Raw genomic sequence first — 23,916 nt, 5'->3', positions numbered from 1 at the left:
AAAGTCCTGGAGCTGGAGGGTGGTGATGGTGGCACAACAATGTGAGTGCACATGCCACAGAACGGCACACTTAAAATGGCTAATTTTAAGTTATGTATATTTTACCACAATAAAAAAAGGAAACGAGTGGTTATTATTAGTTTTAATTAACAGAGCCTCTCAGGACAGACATCTGGGGTAAAAGAAGTTCACATTCAGTTTGGCTGATAGTTCCTCTGGAAGAGACCCTATCAGAAATACTTGCCTGTAAATAGAAAGACAAAGTGCTTGGGGTTCTATTGCTGATATTAAATTTATACATCATTCTGTGTATTGTATGAAAAAATACACTTAGTCCAAACATCCCATGAATGGTAAATTCAATTATGCCAGAAGTCGTGTAATAAAATCTCCATCCTTTTCTCCTGGAGGCCCATTTTGAAGCTCTATGGGGATGTACAAGTGCAGGAAGTTTGGATAAAGAGATAGATAAGTATTCTTGTTTTTCTTTAGAAGAATGTCTACATACAATTATATTTATATACAGAAATATGCACATCAAAGACACCTTAGAAAGTATCCTTGTATCTGAATGTAATGTGTCAAAAATAAATGATGTACCAAATACAAAACCAAATGCCCAGATGAAACATTCTTTTGCATATAAAATAGAGGCCCTCTTGAACAAACATTCACCCAGTGCTCACAGATAGCCAGAATTGCCAAATCTGTGAGGACCTGAGGACATGTGTGCTGAGTTAACACCACTCCAATGGTGGAAATTGTTTTCCTTCTGAAGAAAAGTCATAAAGGTTGTTTGCAGGGTTTGCTGGTGAAAAGATACTGCACACGCATCCTTACAGCATTTCCTAACTCAAATCTTTGCGGGAAATGACATCTATAACAGACTGTGGGACCTAGCAGTGCGGGAAGGCCCTGCGGTCCCTGGTGGAAGTGAGTGGCATACACCAGGACTCTTTATGCGGGCCCCTCAGCAGCCTGGACCAAGCATGCCCTTTGACTTCTCCTTCAACACTCATATCCTCCCCTTTGTCCTGGCCTCACCAAAGCTGGGCTGGCCTGGACCACTACCAACATGAAAGTCTCCAACATTGTTTATGGATGTCATCAAATCTTTTATGCATACATTAAGTTGAAAACTATATTGCTATGTTAATGTTTCGTCTGTTGCTGTATGAAATATTAAATGTTTATGTAGCCAAAGAAGTCTGATTTTTAAAAAATTCCTGGATTTCCCACCTTGCCTTAAAATGTCTCTTTAAATCTAGGTTAGAGGCAGATTTGATATTTTCTTCTTAAATCTACTTCTAAAGACATTTAAATCTTTAATCATAATCCAATGTTTTTGGCCTGTGGTGTGGGGTAGGGGATCCATTTTTTTTTTCTCCACATGAAAGTCAATTGTTGCAGTAGTACTTATTGATAAAATATCCTTGACCTACTGAATTGAAATTCCACCTTTCTTAAACACTAAATTGCTATATATACGTGTATTAGTGTCTAGACTCTTCTGTACAGTCATATATGTAACTATGCTGATACCATAACCTTTGGTTGTAAGTTTTATGTTTTAATATTTAGTGATAAAAATATAATGGTAGCTAATGTTTGTTACACCTTACCATGCTACACGCTTCAGAGACATTAAATTATGCTCAGAACTTCCCAGTGGTGTAGGTACTACCATAATCTCTTTTGTTTCTTCAAACAGCTTTATTGAGATATAATGGACATATCATACAATTCATTGATTTAAATCTATACAATTCAACGTGGTTTAGTAAATGCACAGACTTGTGTACAATTCTAAGTTTAGAACCTTTTCATCACTTCAAATACCCCACTTCCCTTCTCTCTTAATATATAGGTGAACACAATCTTCTTCCTGTCTCTATAGATTCACATGTTCTAAACACTCCATATAAACGAAATCATACAGTCTCTTATCAATGACTTCTTTCCACTTAGAATGTTTTTAAAGGCTCACTGCATCACAGCATATATGGTTAACATAACTTTGGCTTTTGGAGTTTTTTCACCTGAATATACCACTTGTTAGCCACTGACCAACAAAAGCTGGGACCAAGTCTGCCTGGTTTCTCTTGTACAGCATGTAATGACGATGCTGGGACTAGGAGCGCCAGTAGCAGAACGAGGCCAATCTGCAGGAGTGACCTCAAACACTGCCTACAAGGACTCCGGCAACAGTGCCAACATCTGGTGGGACTGATAGGTCTTCTTTCAGACAATTCATATCTCATCTAAAGCCAAGCTTTGACTCAGCACACACAAAACGTTAAAACTAACCTACTGATCTTTGGTGTTGTTGCGAATAATTAAAGGGGGCAAAAGAACAGCTAAATAGTGATATACACACCCAAGAGTGAACAACGACATAACATACTCCACATACAAACATGTCACAGAAATGTGCAGAGAATTCTTGTTTGGGATTTATTTTTAAGCTTCTTTTGGACTAACATGCAGTGTTTAGAAAGTGTCATCAAGCAGCTGAATGCCTGATGGCCACACTTGATGTAATCCAAGGCTGCTGAGCATCTGGACTATGTGAATTTGTATCACTGAAGATGAAACAAGGTTGTGCTGGTCTTGCTAAACCCAAGGTTCACCTTCAGGAACTGCCACAGAGGGCATCAAAGAGAGCAGATTATTAGGATCAGCCATATCCACAGGAATGTTTCTGTTTCCACTGTCCATGGATGGGATGACAAACACAGAAGCAGGTCTTATCACCAGTGACAGCTGTTGCTTGACACAGACAAATGGTACCATTGTTTTGCTAGGATGTGGTGTTGGGTATGGTGTGAAAGAAAACATTCACTATTCTCACCATCATCCTGTATGGCTTGAGGTTAAAGGCCCTCCCCAGGTGGTAAGGTTGTTGTTCATCCAAAAAGGTCATGAAATCGGAGTGCTCACATCAGTAGGTGTAATCTCACTTTTTTCACACTCACTCCATGCTTGACACTGACTTTTTATCTGAAAGGATCGGGTGTAAGAGGGACAAGGTAATTTTACAAAATTTACAGACGTATTTCAACCACTGCCTTGGGCACAGTGGCTTGCTGTAAATGAGTACAGAGAGCACTGGACACAGTCAAGCAGTCACTATCTTCAAATACTCAGACCACGTCAATCCAACAGGAGAATCCAGGTGGTTAGAAGAGGATTAAGTATAAATCCTGTCAAACTACTTTTGACCAGGTTGCAACCTGGAAGGTATAGCAACTAGACTGGCCTATCAGTGGCAAAAAACACACATCACACATAGGAATGGCCAAGGCCTAAGTAAAAATGCTAAGAGTCTATCCATAGAACGTACCCAGAATACTACGTACCTAAGAAGATGCTAAGATTCACACACAGGGTAGCATTTCCCATACTTCCTATTTCAGTTTCTCTTGACCATGAACCACCCCCATGTTTATTAAGTATGAGAAACAATCTCATGGAAAATGATGATGACTCGACACTTCTGAGATTCATAAAGTTTTTCTCCAAAGTGAGACACAAGTGAACATTTGCAGAACAATTTTCCAAAATATCTTACATCAGTTGGATTTCTCTCCACTACAAGATCTCTCATATGTGACAAATAGATTTCAATGAGGAAACAGGAAAGGGCTTCCCATGATTCTTAACAGGATGGCTTCACTGTGAGTCCTCACATGCTGAGTTGTGATGAGGTTCTGATGGCTTTCACCCATTCCTTACATTTGTAGAGCATCTCTGTAGTATGGTCCTATCATGTCTTTGAAGTGAACTGGGACTACTGACGGCTTTCCCACATTCCTTACATTGACAAGATTTCTCTCCAGGTGAGTTCTTTCATGACGCTGAAAAGAATTATAAAAACTAAAGGCTTTCCCACATTCCTTACACTTATAAGGTTTCTCTCCAGTATGAATACGCTTGTGAATGAAAATATATGAAGAACTGGTAAATGTCTTCCCACACATATTACACTGAAAAGACTTCTGCCCTGTATGAGTTCTAAGATGTCTGTTACGGTGTGAGGAAAGAGCAAAAGTTTTTCCACATGTGTCACATTTGAAAGGCTTCTCTTTAGTGTGAGTTTTTATATGTTCAGTAAGGCCTGAGGACTGAGTGAAGGCTTTGCCACACTCCTTACATTCATAGGGTTTCTCTCCAGTGTGGGTTCGCATGTGAATGTTAAGGTGCACAAAACGTTTAAAGCCTTTTCCACATTCCTCACATTTAAATGGTTTCTCTCCATTATGAGTACGCTTGTGATTGATAAAGGACGAAGAAATGTTAAATGTTTTCCCACATACATTACATTCAAAAGGCTTCTCACCAGTGTGAGTTCTAAAATGGGTAGTAAGGTGTGAAGCAGTAGGAAAGGCTTTCCCACATGTGTCACACTTAAAAGGCTTCTCTCCTGTGTGGGTTTTTATATGAACAGTAAGGCCTGAGGACTGAGTGAAGGCTTTTCCACATTTCTCACATTTAAATGGTTTCTCTCCAGTGTGAATACGCTTGTGAACAATAACATATGAAGAACTAGCAAATGTTTTCCCACATATATTACACTCAAAAGACTTCTGTCCAGTGTGAGTTCTAAAATGTCTGCTATGATGTGAGGAAAAAGCAAAGGCTTTCCCACATGCGTCACATTTAAAGGGCAACTCTCCAGTATGAGTTTTTATATGGTAAAAAAGGCCTGAGGAATCAGTGAAGGCTTTTCCACATTCCTTACATGCATAGGGTTTCTCTCCAGTGTGAGTTCGCATATGAACTTTAAGGTGGAAAGAGCGGTTAAAGCTTTTCCCACATTCCTTACATTTATAGGGTTTCTCTCCAGGGTGAGTACGCTTATGAATAATTAAGTACGAAGAACTGGTAAATCGTTTCCCACATATGTTACACTCAAACAGCTTTTCTACAGCGTGAGATCCTAAATGTTTAGTAAGATTTGAGGAGGTAGCAAAGGCTTTCCCACATTTGTCACATTGAAAAGTCTTCTCTCCAGCCTCAGTTTTTATATGTTCAGTAAGGCCTGAGAACTGAGCAAAGGTTTTCCCATATTCTTCACATTCATAAGGTTCTTCTTCAGTGTGACTTTCCATGTGAACATTAACGTACAAAGAATGTTTAAAGACTTTTCTACACTTCTTACATTTATACGGTTCCACTCCAGCATAAATTTGATTGGGAACATAAAGATACGAGTAACTTCTAAAGGCATTTCCATATACCTCATCAAGAAAGGGCTTCACTTCAGTGTGTGATTTCACATGGTCAGTAAGATGAAAAGACTGAAAAAAGTCTTTCCCACATTCCTTACATTTAAATGGTTTTATTCTAGAGTGAATTTTATCACTAGTGTTAAGATATGTGGACTGTATAAAGGATTTTCCACATTCCTTATATTTATAACAATTGTTAACAGTAGTGTGAGTTTGTACATGCACACCAAGGCTTGTGGACTGAATAAAAGCTCTCCCATCTTCCTTCCATTCAGAAAGATTTTCTCCATTGTGAGTTCTCATTGGTGCCTGAAAACAAGACTGATTAACAAAGGCTTTCCCACTGTCACTGCATTTGGAGGCTTTCTCTTCCATGTTAGTTTTATAGTACACAACATCTGGAGTCGGGCTGATGGCTTTACCCCACAGATTAAACACGGAAATTTTCTCTCCAGGTGAGGTTTTCTTGTGTAGAGTAAGGAAGCTTTTTCCAAACTGATTATCCTCACGAGTGTTGCCTCCATTTGGAGTTCTCCTGTGTGTCTTAAGACATGAATGTTCACTGAAGACTTTCCCACATTGCTCACAATCACAGAGTTCCCACCCATTGTGGATTCTTTCCTGTTGATGAATGGAAGAATGATGATTCAAAGACTTCTCAGCCTCATTAACTGATACTACCCATCACATAACAGAAACATCATTATGATGGCGATGATGGCTTTTGTCATTTCCATTACATTCACATGCTTCCTACCCTGTTGAGTAATTTCAAGCTGAATGATGGAAACCTTCTGCAAGAATGAGGTCATCTACTCTAATGCTAAAAGTTTCGTATACAATTTCATTGAATTGCTTTAAAAATTCAATGTTTAGTTAGATAAGAGGGAAAGAGTCCTTCTAGGAATTTCAAGACACTAGCTTCAAGCTGGATTTAAAACACTGTGAAATTCATCATATTCAGAATATGTCTAAAGAGACACTGCTGTCTTGGGTGAATGCCACTTATCTCAAATACTTATCACTTGTGCTCATGTCCTGCCTAATGAAAATCTCTATCTTTTCTAAAAGTAGAAAATAAGAAACATCTCCTTTAAAGCATACTTATCTTACCATTTCTATCCTATTGGATGTATTTTCCCCCAAAATATGCTGTGGAATTGCTGAGTCTTTGCTTTTAGGCTGCATTTCCCATTCTAAAATAAAACAGAATAAACAAATGTAGGAATTTGCAGAATGAAATGTAAGTTAAAGAGTTAAAAATAATAAGGCTCATTTGTATTATTTCCAAATTAAACACACTAGGAAAACAAAAGGGCAAATTAGATTTGAGGAGTTTGGCTATGCAAAAAATTTAGCAATGAAAAGGAGATGTAGTCAAAATTCAGTAGTTGATTAAAATGATTCAATGAAAATTAAATACAATGGGAAAAAGAAACAGAATACCATCAGGGATAGAAAGCAGGAGCGTTCTAGACAGAGGGAATGTATCAAAATGATAGTTAAAAAAGACACAGGGTAAGTCACTCTCTGAGATCATAGGAAATTGTGAGTAAATGTAAAGTAAGAACATATGAGAAGCTGACAATATCCCAAAGCTTCAGAGACCAACGACAGCTTCCTAGAGAAAGCATGTCTTAAAGTTTCCTTATTGTGATTCCAAACACAGTCACCATTTTCATTACCAGGGGAGTTCTTCATACTCACTCACCTTGGAAAACTCCTCCCTCCACTGCCCTCAACTCTTCTTCTTCCAACCAAGAGATCAAACTGGGTTTGAACAACTGATACTCTGTTCACAGGGAAAGAAGTATTAATGGAAAAGTCACCTGCAAAAGATGACAAACTTTCCCATGAATCACTTCCCATATTTCTAATGAAAGCAGTAAAATTATTTCAAAGAGATAAAAATGCAAATACCTCCCCATTCTGTGCATCAGAAGATTATCTCTGGCCCCTGAAACCCATGTTCAGATGTATATATACAAATTACAAGGCATTAAGACTTTTATTGAAATAGTTAAGTGAAAAAAGTCATGTTCATTCTCATGGAGAAACCACTACACGAGTGGTTGTCACATTTTATTGTCCATTAGAATCATGTCCAGTGTTTTCATTAAAATGCACGTCTCACCCAATGCCAGAGTTTCATTCACTATGTCAAAGGCAGAGTCTGAGAATGCACATTTCTAAGAGAGTGATGGGGATGATCTAAGTGCTATGACCACACTTTTACAGAAAGCAGACTAGATTAAACCCGTTAGTGTAGAGACTAGAGACTCTCTCCATTCATGTGCAGGTTTCTCATCACCAGCACTGGCACACAGTAAACATATCATAGATACCTGTTTTGTAAGAGGCTACAGGAAGGATGGCAGGCTTACCTACTGTGCTCAGGTTCTTGTAGGTCTCCAGCATCACGTCTCTGTAGAGATTTTTTTGAGTTGGCTCTAGTAAAGTCCACTCCTCTTGGGTGAAGTCCACAGCCACATCAGCGAAGGTGAGTGAGTCCTAAACCATCACACACACGCTGGATTCAATAAAGAAACATTGCCACCACCGTTCACTAGGAAATGAAAACGGAAGACCCAATGGCAACAGAGGGTTTCAAAGTGTCTTATCATCGCCCCAAGGAGCAATTCTCCTAGATACTCTTCTATCTAAGCTCACTCACGGCTGATATCCTGCAGTCATGGCTTTAATGGAAGCTCTAACACATGAACTTATCTCACCACAACTAGACTAAAGGCTCTTCATGTCTTATTTCCCTCTTGCAGGACAGCACTGAGCAAGCTGCAGACTCCTAAAAGTTGATGAATGAATAAATTCTTTGAGAAATGCACACGTTCATCTTCGTTAGCTGTCAGAGCACACGGCAAAGCAAAAAATATGCAGTTGCCATGATAAGAGACAATAGCAGAAGGTAATTATCAAAACACTGAGATTATTCACAGGAACCAACAGGAGACGTTCCATTTTGGGAGGGAATTCAACAGGGACTCAGTCCTGCTATGGCTTGATTTCTTTAAGAAACTCTGGAGACAGCTCTATCTAGAAGGAAATGTGTTTAACTGGTGGATGTAATATGTCACTTTGTAGAAGGACAGACTTCCTAATTACCTGAGAACAACTAGTCAAACAGTCAGTCACCATCCTTTCTGCTTCTGTCTTCCTCAGGAAGGCAGAAACATGACCTAGGAGAAAAGAAAGAAGGCATGAGGATGCCACAGATGATCATAATTCCCACCTTCACCTGCCTGGAAGTCATTCCATTCTGGATTGAAACTCCCAAATATCCCTGCACACTTGAGAAATCTCTCACACACACACACACATACACACACCACTGCCATCAAATGTCAGAGGAGCCCTGTCTCATCTGGAGCCACAAAAGGGGATTGCGAGCCATGCTGCCCATCAGGAAAAGCACAGTGGGTTCATTTTACAGAGAAGGAAACTTAAGTCCTGAGGAATGTGTCTCTTCAGTTGTCAAGGCAATAAACTTGATGAATGAGATTATGCAGCCATTCTCTCTAAGGCATATGTACCAGGAAGGTGACTTAGAGCACAGCATTCTCTGGCCCACCTAAGCGCCTCTTGAATAAACCAGCAGCTTGACTGCTCAGGTCTAAAACAAAGGACTCTGTATTGTGCAAAGCTATTAAAACCGTATGCTTTGTAACAAAAGTATCAGTAACATCACTGTCATTTACTGAGGACCATCTATACCAGATGTCGAACTTACTTATGTATTTGGAACAACTTAAATATTTGAATCTACTCTGTCAACTATAAATACCATATGACGTAAACACAAATCAAGTCTATCCGATAAAAACTTAGTGTCCAGGGAACATAGAAAACTTCGAATGTAGAAAACAAAATAATGTAAAATATCACAACTTTTTTATACTGCTTACATGCTTAAGAAAATATTGTCATTAGACACCTAATCTACACGTTCTACCGGACAGCACTGTGTGAGGCTGTTCCTGGGCATATGACGGGAAGAAACACTCCTGAGCTTCCCTTGATGGATGCTGCAGAAGTCTGAAGCTTTAGGCCTCCCTTTAAGTTCTTAATGCTGAATTATTCCTTTATTCTTTCACTAAGCAATGAAGAAACTGTGTCCCTGAGTTTAGACAGTTAGTTGAGAGCAGTGACGCATACAAAGCATGTCCTAGATATTAAAGATCCAACATTCCTATTGGAGAACATAGACAATAGACTAAGAATTGATACATCAATTCAAAACTAATATGGGAAAACAATCAAGCAGGTGAGAAAATAACAAGTGTCCTACACACACACACACACACACACACACACACACACACACAGCACATATATTCTATTGGCTCCTGCACAAGAAAACAGAAGAAAAGTAAAATAGTCATGAGGTCCTCCACATCTGACCCTAAAAGATTAGAGAAACTATGTCAATGCTTATACAAAAGAACTCAGAAAACACTGAAGTACTGGGAAGTGGCCACAGGTCTTAGTTAGAAAGTCTAATCAAACACATTTGCACTCTACCCTGAGCTCGGGAAAGGGGCAAGGCCATATGAAACTTTCCCCAACAGCTGTCTACTTTATGAGTTTTTTCAGACAACTACCCTTTCATTTCAGTTATCACTTCCACTTCTCCACTCAACTGGCTGTTATATTTATCAATTTCTTCCGTAGACTTCCTTCATGTTTCTTAAATTGTCTTTTAATGTTCTGTATTTTAAGGCTAACTTCTTTTTGTTAAAAACCAATAACCTTTGCTGTGATGTCTGGGTCCAGGTGGAGTGAGTTGTTGCCTTTGTCTCTCCTCTCTAAGTTACAACCAGTAGGACATTCCACAAGCCAACAAAGGACTCTGCACACGCTCCTGGACACCCGAGAGCTCCAAACATCTCTCATCTGCAGGTGGGCTGACTGGACTTCCCGTACAGCGTGGAAGCAGTGGAGCAGCATCAGCAGCTCCTGAGACCAGAATTCCAGGATCTGCAGCCACATCGGTAAGCAGAGGCTTCAAGAACTGAGATAATGCACATAAATGGACGCCCCAGGAATTCAGCTAGCCCATGCTGATGGAGGCACCAGGAACTGAGATGACTGTACCCCAGTCCCTTCCACCTACCCTGGTGGCAGCACTGGAGACCAGCTCTTCCAGCAGCAGAGGCTGCATCCAAGACCCAGAAACCCCAGGTAGTGGCAGCAGTGTCTGTGACCTGATATTCCAGGAATAATGCATCTTGGTGCCCAAGACCAGAGGCTGTAACAGCCACAGGGGCACTCATGGCTCAGTTCCTCTCCCTCAGCAAGCAGTGCCAGGTGGCACCTGAGACCTGAGGTTTCAGAGCCACAGTGGTGCCCATAACTCATCCCCTGGTGGCATTGCCCCTGACACTGGTCCTGCCAGAAGCAGATGCTGCATACAATACATCAGGTCCCTGGTGGTGGAAGGAGCGCCTGTGCCCTGAAGTTCCAGGAATCACACAGGCACCAGAAACCAGAACTTAGGGAACCTAAGTGGCACTTGTGACCCAGGTACTGCTCCCCTTCTGATGGTGGCAGTGTCTTCCATGAACCTGGCCAATACAGCAGGAATGATAACACCTGCACACCCAGCATCCCCAGCAGCTGGATTGTTAAACCCCCAGATAACCCAGGAGCAGCAGTAAAAGGAGCAAACGTGGGAGGAGCACCCAAGAATGTGGAGAGCCCATGGAGAGTCAGACAAGAGCAATGATGAGGCCAGAGATCCAGGTCCTCCCCAGCTGCAGAGGCACATGAAATTTCTATCTCCCACCCCCACCCCCGACAGCAGCACCACATGCAGATCCAAAAACTCAGATGGGGCAAAAATGCCTGTGATGCCAGCTCCTGCCTCACTCTCCCTGTTCCCCTGCTGCACTGAGGGAACCTGTGACTCAGGTGAACCCCCAGAGGCAGCAGAGGTGCTTGCACCCTGGTGACCCTGGGGGCAAGACCCACAACTGCAGCAAGATTGTAGGCAGAAAGGTACCAGCAATCTTGGAGACAGAAGCAGCACAATGAGGGCACTGATGACTCCTCTGGCAGAGACAGTGGAGGGTGGAAAGCACAGGCTCTGAAATACAACCAGAAGCTGCCTAAAATGAAAATAAACAAAGCCTACCTAAACAAGAAAAATGTTTCCTACCACAAATGCACTGACAGAGGAACAACTCATTAAGCACCATGAAGAACAACAGTAACCAGGTAGCATAAAAAGAACACGACATGTCTCTAGAAACCAAACCTGAAGTCACAGAAGACTGCGATCTGACAGAGAATTCAAACAGCTGTCATGAACAAACACAACAGCATACAAGAACAATCAGACAGGCAGTTCAATGAACTTAGGAATAAAATTAATGAACAGAAAGAACACTTCACTAGAGACAGAAACTGAAAAAATTCTGGAGCTGAAGAGCACAATAAATGAGATTAAGCATAAAGTAGAAAGCACTGGGAATATAGGAGACCATATGGAAGAGAGAATTAGCAAGATCAAAGACACAAATCTAGAAATGATTCAGGTGGAAAAGGAGAGAGAGCTAAGATTTTTTTTTAAATGAAGAAATTCTATGAGAAACATCCAACTCTTATATTAAGAAAACCAACAAAAAGATAATGGGTATCCCAAAAGGAGAAGAGAAGGAGAAATGAACACAGAACTTATATAAAGAAATAGCTGAGATCTTGCCAAACTCAAGGAAGTAACTGGATGTAAAAGGACCTGAAACTAAAAGAAACACCTAATTATCTCAACCCAAAAAGATGTTCTCATTACACATTATACTAAAACTGTCACAAGTCAATGACAAAGAAAAAATATTAAGGGCATTCAGGGAGAAAAAATAACTTACAAAGGAAGCCCCATTAGGCTATCAGTGGGTTTCTCAGCAAAAACTTTAGACTAGAAAAGAATGAAATGATATATTCAAAATATTGAAAGATAAACAGTGTCAGCTAGGAATACTTTATCCAGCAAAGTCATCCTTCACATATGAAGCAAAAATAAACGCTATCCCAGAAAAACAAAAGGTGAGGGAGTTCATCACCACTAGATCTTCCTTACAAGAAATGCTGAAAGGAACCCCCCTCCTGAAACAGAAAGGCAAAAGTATACAAAGTTTGCACAAGGTGATAAAAAGAATCTGAAAGCTGCAACTCGGTATCAGAATAGGATAGTAAACAATAAGAACATAAAGGCTCAAAGGAAGTATTAAAAATAACTACAAACACTTAAGTTCAGCCACAGACTCACAATATACAAAGGGATAACTTGTGACAACAAAAACACAGAATGGGAAGAGGAAAAGGATGGAACTTGCACAGACAAATGGAGATAAGATGCTATCAGCAGAAAAAGGACTGTGAATCTTTTATAGAAACCTCATGGTAACCACATGAATCACAAACAAAAATTCAGAGCAGAGTCACAAAACATATATATATATATAAAAAAGGAAACTGAGAAACACATCACAGAAAACCACCAAATTGAAATTGCAGACACAAACACAAGGAAACAGAAACAATACAAATACAGAAAAACCAGAGAGTAAATGATAAAATGGCAGTGCTAAGCCCTCACATATCAATAACCACTATAAAGTTAACAGTGAAATGTAAAAATGAATTCACCAATTGAAATACACACAGTGGTTGGATGGATTACAAAACAAAACCTAACAATAAGCTGCCTCCTGGAGACACATTTCAACTCTAAATACAACCATAGGCTGAGAGTGGAGGAATGGATGATGATACTCCAAGCAAATAACAACCGAAAGAAAGTGGGTGTAGCCACACTTACATCAGCCAAAACAGACTTAAAGCTAAAAAAAGATAGCAAGAGACAAAGATAGAAATTATATAATGATAAAGGGGCCATTCCACAAAGAAGACAGAACTTTTATTAATATATATACAGCTAACACAGAGAGAACCAAAATACCTAAAACAACCATTAACAGACTAAAGAGAGAAAATGACAGCAACACAATAATAGTAGTGACTTTACACCAATAAAATCAACGGAACTTTCAACCAGAGAGTCAACAAGGAAACACTGCCCTTACGTGAAACACTAGACCAGAAGGACTTGATAGAAGGATATAGAATATTCAATTCAAAAGCAGCAAAATACACATTCTTTTTGAGTGCACATGGAACATTCTCAAAGATAGGCTGTATGCTGGGAAACAAAAGAAGTCTCATTAAATTTAAGAAGATTGAAATCATATCAAGCATCTTTTCTAACTGCATGGTATGAAACTAGAAATTAACAAGAGGCAAGTTGGGAAAGTCACAAATAGACAGAGACTAAACAAAGGGCTGAACAACTTTTGGTTCAATGAAAAAAAAGAACAGAAGGAGAAACCAAACCCACCTAGTGACAAAAGAAAATGTAAACATAACAGCAAAACCTATGAAATGAAGCAAAAAAAGTACTCATAAGGAAGTTTATAAGAATACAGACCTACATCAAGAAACAAAACAATCTAACACTGCACCTAAAAACAACTAGAAAAGAAAGAACAAGACAGCAGAAGGAAGGAAACAACAAAAATGAGTAGAAGTGAGTGAAACAGAGATTAAAACAAACAACAGAAAAGGTCAATGAAACTTAGAGCTGGTTCTTTAAAAAGATAAACAAAATTGACAAACCCTTAGCTACACTCACCATGGAAAAAAAAAGGAAGACTAAAAAAAATAACATCAGAAATGAAATAAGAGAAATTATAACAGATACCACAGAAATAAAAAGGATTACAAGAGAATACTATGAAAACCTACACCACAACAAATTGCATAAACTAGAAGAGAAAAATTCTTAGAATCACACAATCTCCCAAAACTGAATCAAGAAGAAATAGAGAATCTGAGTAGACCTATCACAACAAAGAAAGTGAAGCAATAATCAAAAACCTCCCCAAAAACAAAAGTGCAAGACCAGATGGCTTTTTTGGTGAATTCTAGCAAACATTCTAAGATTTAACACCTATCCTTCTCAAATCCTTCCAAAAAAGTGAAGAAGACGGGATGCTTCTAACTCATTTTACTAGGCCAATATTATCCTGATACCAAAACCAGACAAGGACAAAACAAAAAAGGAAAATTACAGGCCACTATTGCTGACGAATATTTATGCAAAAATCTTCAACAAGATAGTAGTAAACTGAATAGAACCACACATTAAAAGGATCATACACCACAATCAAATGGGATTTATGTCAGGGATGCAAGGAAGGTTCAACACGGACAAATCAATGTGATACACCAAATTAACAAAATGGAGACTAAAACTCATGTGAGCATCTCGACAGATGCAGAGAAAGCATTTGACAAGATTCAACAGCCATTTATGATAAAAACTCTCCATAAATTGGGTATAGAAGGAAAGTATCTCAACATAATAAAGGTTATATACAACAAACCCACAGCCATCGTCATACTTACCACTGAAAAACAAAGCTATTCCTTGATGAACGGGAACAAGAGAAAGATGCCCACTCTTACCACTCTTATTCAACATAGTATTTGAAAGTCCTAGCCACAGCAATTAAGCAAGAACAAGAAAAAGATGGGATGCAAACTGGAAAGGAAAAAGTAAAAGTGACATTATTTGCAGATATGATTTCATATATAGAAAACCCTAAAGAATCCATGAAAAAGCTACTAGAAATAATGAATATAGGAAATTTACAGGCCACAAAATCAACATAAAAAATCAGTTGCATTGGAATACACAACCAAGCAGCAAAAAGAGAAATCAAGAGTACAATCCCATCTACAATCACTAAAAAAAATATCTAGGGATAAATTTAATCAAGGATGTGGAAAATCTGTCCATTGAAAACTGTAAGACATTCTTGAAAGAAGCTGAAGAAGACATAAAGAAATAGAAAGATATTCCATGCTCATGGATTGGAAAAATTAACATAGCTAAAATGTCCATATTACCTAAAGCAACCTACAGATTTAATGCAATCCCAATCAGAATCCCAATTACATTCTCCACGGAAATATAAAGAATCCTAAAATTTATACAGAAAAGCATAAGAACCCAAATAGTCAAAGCAATCCTGAGAAAAAAACAGCAAAGCAGGAGATATCACACTCCCTGATTTCAATATATACTACAAAGCTATACAAATCAAAACGGCATGGTACTGGCAGAAAAACACACACACAGATCAATGGAACAGAATTGAAAGCCCAGAAATAAAACCACACGTCTACGGATAGGTGATCTTTGACAAAGGAGCCAAAAACATACAATGGAGAAAAGAAACTCTCTTCAATAAATGACATTGGGAAGACTGGAGAGCCACATGCAAAAGAATGAAAGTAGATCATTATAATTCACCATACACAATAATTAACTGAAAATGGATTAAAGATTTGAATGTTAAGACCTAAAACCATAAAATTCCCAGAAGAAAAAAAGACTATGTTCTTCGACATTGGTCTTAGTAATATCTTTTCGAATATCATGTCTACTCAGGTAAGGGAAACAAAAGGAAAAGTAAACCAATGAGACTACATCAGAGTAAAAGCTTCTGCAAGCCAAGAGAAACCATCAACAAAACGAAAAACAACCCACTAACTCGGAGAAAATATTTGCAAATCATATATCCAGCAAGGGGTTAACTTCCAAACTATATAAAGAACTCATACAACTCAAAAGAAAAGAATGAACAACCCAATCAACAAATGGGCAGAGAGTATGAACAGACATTTTCCCAAAGATATACAGACAGCCAACAGGTACATGAAAAGAAGTTTAACATCACTAATTATTGGGAGAATGCAAAGCACAATTACAATGACACAGTGGAATACTACTCAATCATCAAAAACTACAAAATCATGCCATTTCTGACAACCAGGACGGACCTTGCGGCTATTATGCTAAGCATAATAAGCCACAAAAAGACAAATACTATATGACTTCACTCATATGCAGAAAAGAAACAAACACATGAATAAGGCATAGGGATTAGTGGTTACCAGAGGGGAAGGGTGTGGGGAGAAGGCAAAAGGGGAAAAGGGGCACATATGTGTGGTAATGGGTAATAACTAGACTATTGGCAGTGAATACAATGAAATCTATACAGAAGCTGAAATACAATAACACACACCTGAAATTTACACATTATAAATCAATATGACCTTAACAAAATAATTTTTTAAAAATGGGCAGAGGATATGTACATTTTCCAAAGAAGATACACAGACAGCCAAGAGGCACATGGAAAGATATTTAACATCATAATTGCTAGGGAAATGCAAGTCAAAACTACAACGACATAAGACCTCATGCCCATCAGAATGGCTATTAAAAGACAAAATATAAGAAGTGTTGGAGAGGATGTGGAAAAAAAGGAATCCTTGTACACTGCTGGTGGGAATGTGAATTGGAGCAGCCACAGGGGAAAATACTACGGAGATTCCTGAAAAAATTAAAATCCAAATATCGTATGATCCAGCGATTCCACGTATGGATATTTATCCAAAGAACAGAAATACAGTAATTCAAAAAGATACACACACCCCTATATTCACCGCAGCATCATACACAATAGCTAAGACTTGGAAGCAACCTAAGTGCCCATCCACAGATGATGGATAAAGAGGTGGTGGTGTGTCTGTGTGTGTGTGTGTGCGTGCAAGACAAAATCTTACCATTTGCAACTAGGTGAATGAAACTCGAGGGGATTATGCTAAGTCAAGTAACTCACAGGGAGAAAGATAATTACCATATCGCTTCACTTACATGTGGAAGATAAACAAATAAACGTATACATACAGAGAACAGCCTGGTCTTTACCAGAAGGGAAAAGGGTGTGGGGAGGGTGAGAGGAATTAAGAGGCACACGTGTATGGTGACGGATGGCAACTACACTTTTGGTGGGGAACACAACGCAGTCTATACAATAGTCAATACATAATGACGTACACTTGAAATTTATGTTATAAACCAAGGTGACCTCAATTTAAAAAAAAAATCTTTAATAAATCAAACACAAACTAAGAGGCCAAATGCCGATATAAAAATGGTATTTGAACGATCACATCCACTGAAAATTCCCAAGTTCTTTCTCTATGAATCAATATCATCACCCCCACAACTCTACAGTCCTTACTCTACAGTTCAGAAGACTAAAACATATGGTCACAAAAATCTCCTGTCAACTGTCACATTATCATTGTACTTATTTCAAGGGGCCTCAATCTGGGGGTCCTTGGGCTGAATGGGCTCACTGACGTTTTCTGTTTATTTTGTAATGGAGATATAACTATTTACAACTAAATACACATCTTAAGCCTTTAGTGGACAAGTTGTGACAATTGCACATTCTCATGTAATCCCCAGCCTAAACAAGATACACAACAAAGGCACCTCTCTACGAAGCCTTCCTGCTCTTTCCAGGCCATTCCTTCCCCCTTTCTCTCAGACGAGCAACTTCTGAATTCCATGTCACGAGACACACCATTCTGTATCTGTACATTAGGCAGCTCACACAGTACTTCCAAAGTATATCCCCACTGAATTTTACTCTACTGTTTAGTTTGACACTATGAGCAAAATATATTAAAAGATCTCCCAAAAGACATGTCTACTTCTTCTTCTAATTCTGTCAAGCAAAGCTTTATATATCTGCAACAATTTCATTGAGCCGATATACTTTTAAATTTTTATATACTTGGAGAAACAGAATCTGTTACCATAACGACCTCTGCAGCTGGCCTAATGCTTTTTGACATTAGCTGTACTAATGCTGTCTGAAATCAGGATCGGATTCTTTTGGAGATTTTTTTTTTTTGCATCTCACAGGTAGCATCATGTCAGTTTTGGATGCGAATGTTTGCCACTACCAAGGGTGGCACAGAGCCTGGCTCAGTGAAGGCGCCCAGTGACTGGTGATCAACAGGTAACAGAGATCCTTCACACCACTTTGGAAGTATACCTAGATTATAGCTAAATAATGTTCATAACACAATATATCTCAGTTTTCAGAAACATAATTACTCTAAGGATGTAATGGTGGGAGGAACCCTGTCTTCTCAGCACTCATCCGCCAGCCTCAGCTTCTCTGCACACCAGTCAGTTGCTCCCCACGGCCTCCTTATCTGGATCCTCAGCGCTCTAGGTCTTGCACTGATAGCGGCGCCGGACTCCCTCTCTCCATCTACCCACCACTCAGGACTTGTGTGCATCCACAGGTTGCTTACTGCCTGCCCACTGACTGTTGACCACCTCTGGTTCTGGCAACCTTGTGAACGTCTTCACCATCCAATGGGCTGCCATGATACCTTCTCTGACAAGGTCTGAAGTCCAGCCTTGGGGAGAGGGCCCTCCTACTGGCTTGGCTTTCCTGAGGGACTCTCCACCAACTCCAGGATATCTGTTGGAATTCTGTTTGTATCCTTACATTACACTTGTCTTGTTTTAGTTAGAGTGTGATTTCTGTCTCCTGATTGTACAGAGACTCATAGATGATCGACAAGAACAGTGATTGCTGGGGACAAATGAGTCAAGAGGAGATTTGGGGATACATTTAGTCAAGCCACTGGACTTGAGGAAAGAGCTGAGCTCCTTGCCAATAGGAAAGACATTCACAGAATCACAGTATCTGCACATTCTCACCAACTTTATCTTCAGAACCCTCATCAATTGTTACACTATGGCACAGCTGGCTCATTGGGACACCCAAGTGGCAAAGAGAGAGGGTAACATGGATATTATCAAGCCACATGGAGCCTTCAGTGGTTTTTGGGCAACTTGCACTGTCAGGCCAGTCTTCTGGTCCTTTACCTGTGGAGTGACTCTAGCCCCCTAGATGCATCAGTGTCTATAAAAAGTCAAACAGGAGGGGTTACTCTGGATGTTCAGCCAGGGAATCAAAGGCCTGATCTGGGCAGGAGACGGAATCTCCAGGTGGACTACAAGACCACTGCGTGTTTATTAACATAAACATTTAAACATTGATAATAACATAGTAGATACTGATTCCAACTAATTCTTTGAACTTACTACTCATAAAATTAAAATACATTCATATTTTTTCTCTTGATTCACAGCATTTGAACAGATATCACTTATTTTTCAAGTCACGTATACAGTGAAGAGTAGAATCCTCCCTCAGAATTTATGCCAACCAAATAAAATGTCTCCACTGTCAAATCTGGGAGCAAGCCTTGATGCTCTCCCCTCTCTCACCCTAGAAATGGAATCAACCAAATACAGAACGCTTTCCCATCTACTCCCATCCCTTCCAACATGGCTAACTTGTGTGCCTTGTCTTTTTAGGACTTAAAATATTTATCAACTCTCTTACCTTCACCTGCTCCCATATAAAGATACAGAAAATAATACTCTCCTCTATTTTAGCTCCAGAACTCTAATCAATTTGTAATAATACATTTATTTCCTTGGAGAGATGTTTGCCTCCTCCAATAGTTCACAAGTTTCCTAATAACAGCCTGAGTTGTACTTTTTCACTGAGCACTATCAAGCATTCAAACATTCATTAAGTGGTGGTATCACCTCTAGTAAAAGAACAGATGAAGGAAATATCTAGATTCTTTCACTTTTGCCTTCTACAAAACTCTCAAATCTTTTAGTTTCTTTTCCATAACAATCATCCACATCTAGGTTCCATAAGGGTATCTGAAAACTTATTCATCTTAAGATTCTATCTTGACTCCATGCCTTCATCCTCATCTTTCCCGAAGTTCCTTCTCAAAGCAGGAGTTAGTGGGTTCTATTTAAGTTGTAATGGATTCAAATCACTCTCCTGCTAAAACATCTCAGAAATTTCCACGGCCTTAGAATTTTTTTTTTTAAGATTTTATTTTTTTCCTTTTTCTCCCCAAAGTCCCCCGGTGCATAGTTGTATATTCTTCGTTGTGGGTCCTTCTAGTTGTGGTATATGGGCCACCGCCTCAGCATGGTTTGATGAGCAGTGCCATGTCCGCACCCAGGATTCGAACCAACGAAACACTGGGCCCCTTGCAGCGGAGCGCACAAACTTAACCCCTCGGCCACGGGGTCAGCCCCCATGGCCTTAGAATATTGTCTAGAGCACCTCATTCCCCTGGTCCTGTTCCTGCTCTCCACTCTGTCTCCCACCACTTTGTCTGTTCTGCTTCTGCCAAGCCTCTCTCCTCAGTTTAAGAAACGCACCAAGGTCTCAACTATGTTGTATTTTGCTCATCAAGTTCCCTTCTTCTGAGATGTCCTCACCCACTCTGTAAATCCTCACAACAGCTCAAGGACCTGACCAGGTCAATCCTACTGATGCTTTGACTCACAACATAAATATCAATCCCTCTCACTATGTACTACCACCTCCTATCAAGCCATTCTGATGTCCATACCACAACTTGCCAGTATTCACTTAAGATCTGTATTCCCAGACAGACTGGAAGCCCCATGCTGGCAGTACTATGTCCATTCGGATGGCCTTTTTTCCCGTCCCTGCACAGTGCCAGCTCATTAAAGGAATTCAATGACCATTTGTAGATTGTTAGACAAATGCCATTACCCACCATCATATTATAATATAGAATGCACAAAAAAAGGAACACAAAATAGAATTACAACATAAAACTTAAATAAGACTCACATAAAATGGCTGTGCACAATGTAATAGAAACAAAAAGACAGGACATCTGAAAAGGTATTTGAATATTTTTACTCAGAATGAGTGGGCAGGATATTCTTTCTGAAAACAAGTGCCTTGAAGTTAACACTAAAATTTGTTCCTTATATTTCTCCATAATTTTCTGACATGTTTTTAAAATGTTGATTCAGAAAGTACAAATGGCCTAAGACCTATGGAAGGAAATTTATACCAACAAGCAAAAGAAAATGTATATTTGTCTTTTGACCTAGAAATCCAACCTGAGCAGCTGACCCTGAAAATACACCCCCACAAATGTGAAACAACATATACAGAAGTTTATTCACTGCAGGTGATTAAGAGATGTTAAGACAACTGTTAGAAAGGTCGCTGGGGAACAAGATATTCTGAGTTTCACAGTATCACCCACACGTGACTTTCCTATTCACAAGGAAAAGTCTATCTTTAAACCAGAGCACTCTGCTGATCACCACCTTAAGCAAGTGATCAAAGTGGGCATCACTAACCAAGGGATGGCAGAAATTTCTGCCTTCCCTGTGGAATGCAATTTGATGTACACATCACTCACAAAATATTCTGAAATGATCTTTTGAAGCCTCTACACGAGGAGCTGGCACAGTTTGGTCACAGGCCTGTTGGTGTAAATAAAGCTTTGTGGGAACACAGCTGTGCCCATTTGTTTCCTTAGGTCTATGGCTGCTTGCCCACTACAAAGGCAGAGCTGAGTAATTCTCACACCTTAAGGCTTCCAAAGCATCAAGTACTTACTATCTGGACCTTTTCAGACAAAAAGTTTGCCAACCTCTGCTCTGGACCCATTTACTAGCTGAGAGGAAACTGAAGAAATGGAGGAAAGATTTAAGCACACTATGAAAATAAAACCAGAAATATCAAAATGTGTGACTTTCTAAAAGAATATATTTTCTACGAAAATAAAACCAGAAATATCAAAATGTGTGACTGTTCAAAACGTCAATACGATGGACAAATAATATCCACCGACCCATTACTAAAATGACTGAAAGATGTAAACAACTGCCATATATAAACACTGATATGGTCCTAGATCCAAATACATATTTTGGAAGAATGGAAGAGAAGTTTAGTTTTTACACAGAGTAGATACGAGACGACTTCATTATCTTTAACTTTCTTGGGTGCAATAATAGTATTGTGGTTTTAGTAGGATAATGTTCTTATCTTTAAGAGATGGAGTATCATATAATTAAAGGTGCCGACGAAAATAATCCATAACCAATCTATAAATGAAAATTTGGGTGAGTTTATTCTGAGCTGAAATCTGAGGACCATGGCCCAGGGCCTTTCAAAGGGCACCAAGGAAGTGAGGTATGCAGAGTGGTTATACACCCCCAAACAGGACTTTTCACATATGATTGAAATGTCCCTCCCACAACAGTCACAAGATTGCCCTGTCAGCACAGCGCTTGATGGACACAGCAGGTAGTGGGTCTGCTATCTCAGAAGCGCAGCAGGAGGCAAGCCTATTGTCTTGAGCTGGGTGGTCACAGGTGAGTGCAGCAATCAGTTCCCAGCCTAAGGAAAGATGCTTAATCCTCAAGGGAATGCCAAGGTTGGGAGGGGGAGGGAAGTTGCACCTTTATCTCAAGAGCCTTTGCTCTTGCCATAGGGAATGTCTAAAGCAGATATACAATGTGTGCTCAACAGCCACGGTCAGGCCCGTTTGGAAAGACAAGGTCAGGCTGAATTAGGTTTACACCAAATAGCTTCCTCATGTTCTCCAATATATCCTATTACTTGCCATTTTTATTTGTCAAAGGTCAAGTATCATAAATGCAATTTATTTTTACTACTCTCAAATAGTTCACCATAAAATGTATTTATTTATCTACAGAGAAAGCAAACATGCAAAATGCTAAAAATAGATCAATGTACTACAGGGAACACTCCCTGTACGGGATGTTCAAATCTTCCGTAGGTTTAAGATTTTACGAAAGAAAAATATGATGGAAAAAACACAGTCTAAAGTCCTGTTAATGGCAAACTCAATTTTACAACTAGTGTCACAAAGCCTCCATCGTTTTCTCCTGGAGGCCCCTGTTCTGAAGTTCTGTGGGCTCTACGGGCCTGGGAAGCTCAGATGGAGAGCTAGCTGGGTATTCTTGCCTTCCTTTAGATGAGTACGTAGACTCGTGGTCTCACGTTTATACTTACGTAGAGACACGTGCAAATCCTTGACATCTAAAAGAGCATCTCATATTCCTACTTGTATGTAATGTTCAAAAGAAAACAACGCGCCAAGACAAGGCCAAATTCTCCGGTGACACGTTCTGTCGCCCAGGAAAAGCAGCAGAGGCCCCCGACCCACCTTCCCCCGGACTCACAGGCACACGGCGGGGTCGCAGGTCCTGAGGACCGGAGGGCGCGGGGCCTGAGCAACGGGACTCGCACAGCGGAGCTGCTTCTCCTTCTGGGGAAAAGTCTCGAAGGTGATTCGGAGGCTCTGACCAGGGAAGCGCAGGGGACGCCAACGCCCCGCGAGGCGCCCTTCCCGCTCCGGCTCAGCGCGGGGCCCAGCGGCCGGGCGGACGAGCGGAGGCCCGGCCTCTCTACGGAGCCCCTCGGGTCCCGGGCCGCACCTGTCCTGTAACGCCCTCCGTGCGCCCAGGGCCCTCCCTTCACTGGCCTCAGCGAGGACGGCGACACCGCAAAAATACCGACGTGAATGGATCTAAGAGACGTGGAATCACGGGACAAAGGGACTAAGGGAACTGGTGACGCCACTTCCGCTTCCTGCCTCGGGCCGTAAGGGGCGGGTCTCCAGAGCTCGGGCTGTCGATCACGTCCGTCCATTTCCGGCAGCGAACTCTTCGTTCTTCCCGCGTGGGTCCCTATGGGCCCTGGGGTCGCTCGGCGCGGGGCTGGGGGCGGAAACAGGCCCCCGGCCCACGTGGAGGACGGAGGCCGGCCTGTGGGCGGGGCCACGGGCGGAGGGGCGGTGGCCATACGCGGGGCCGGAGGAGGCCAAGCGC

General features: G+C 40.4%; 1 protein-coding gene across 4 annotated transcripts; it reads right to left on the bottom strand.

Annotated features, from left to right (window-relative positions):
- Nucleotides 1-1,693: 1,693 nt before the first annotated feature.
- LOC103561681 (zinc finger protein 266-like) lies at nt 1,694-23,890 on the bottom strand. Of its 4 annotated transcripts, none has more exons than XM_008536421.2 (6): nt 23,269-23,890; nt 8,352-8,425; nt 7,616-7,742; nt 6,943-7,023; nt 6,345-6,427; nt 1,694-5,852 (listed from the first exon to the last, which is right to left on the bottom strand). In XM_008536421.2, the coding sequence occupies exons 1-6, from the start codon at nt 23,888-23,890 to the stop codon at nt 3,732-3,734; spliced, it is 3,108 nt and encodes a 1,035-aa protein (XP_008534643.1). In that variant the 3' UTR covers nt 1,694-3,731. The 4 variants fall into 4 exon arrangements, with proteins under 4 accessions (XP_008534643.1, XP_070479817.1, XP_070479816.1 ...); XM_070623716.1 differs by having other exon boundaries at nt 7,616-7,797; nt 23,269-23,888; XM_070623715.1 differs by having other exon boundaries at nt 23,253-23,884.
- Between the last annotated feature and the right edge of the window lie 26 nt (nt 23,891-23,916).

This window comes from Equus przewalskii, chromosome 6 (assembly GCF_037783145.1).
Source record: "Equus przewalskii isolate Varuska chromosome 6, EquPr2, whole genome shotgun sequence".
NCBI classification, from domain to species: Eukaryota; Metazoa; Chordata; class Mammalia; order Perissodactyla; family Equidae; genus Equus; species Equus przewalskii.
Note: the sequence above shows the minus strand (reverse complement) of the source record. Positions and strands in the feature narration are given on the sequence as shown.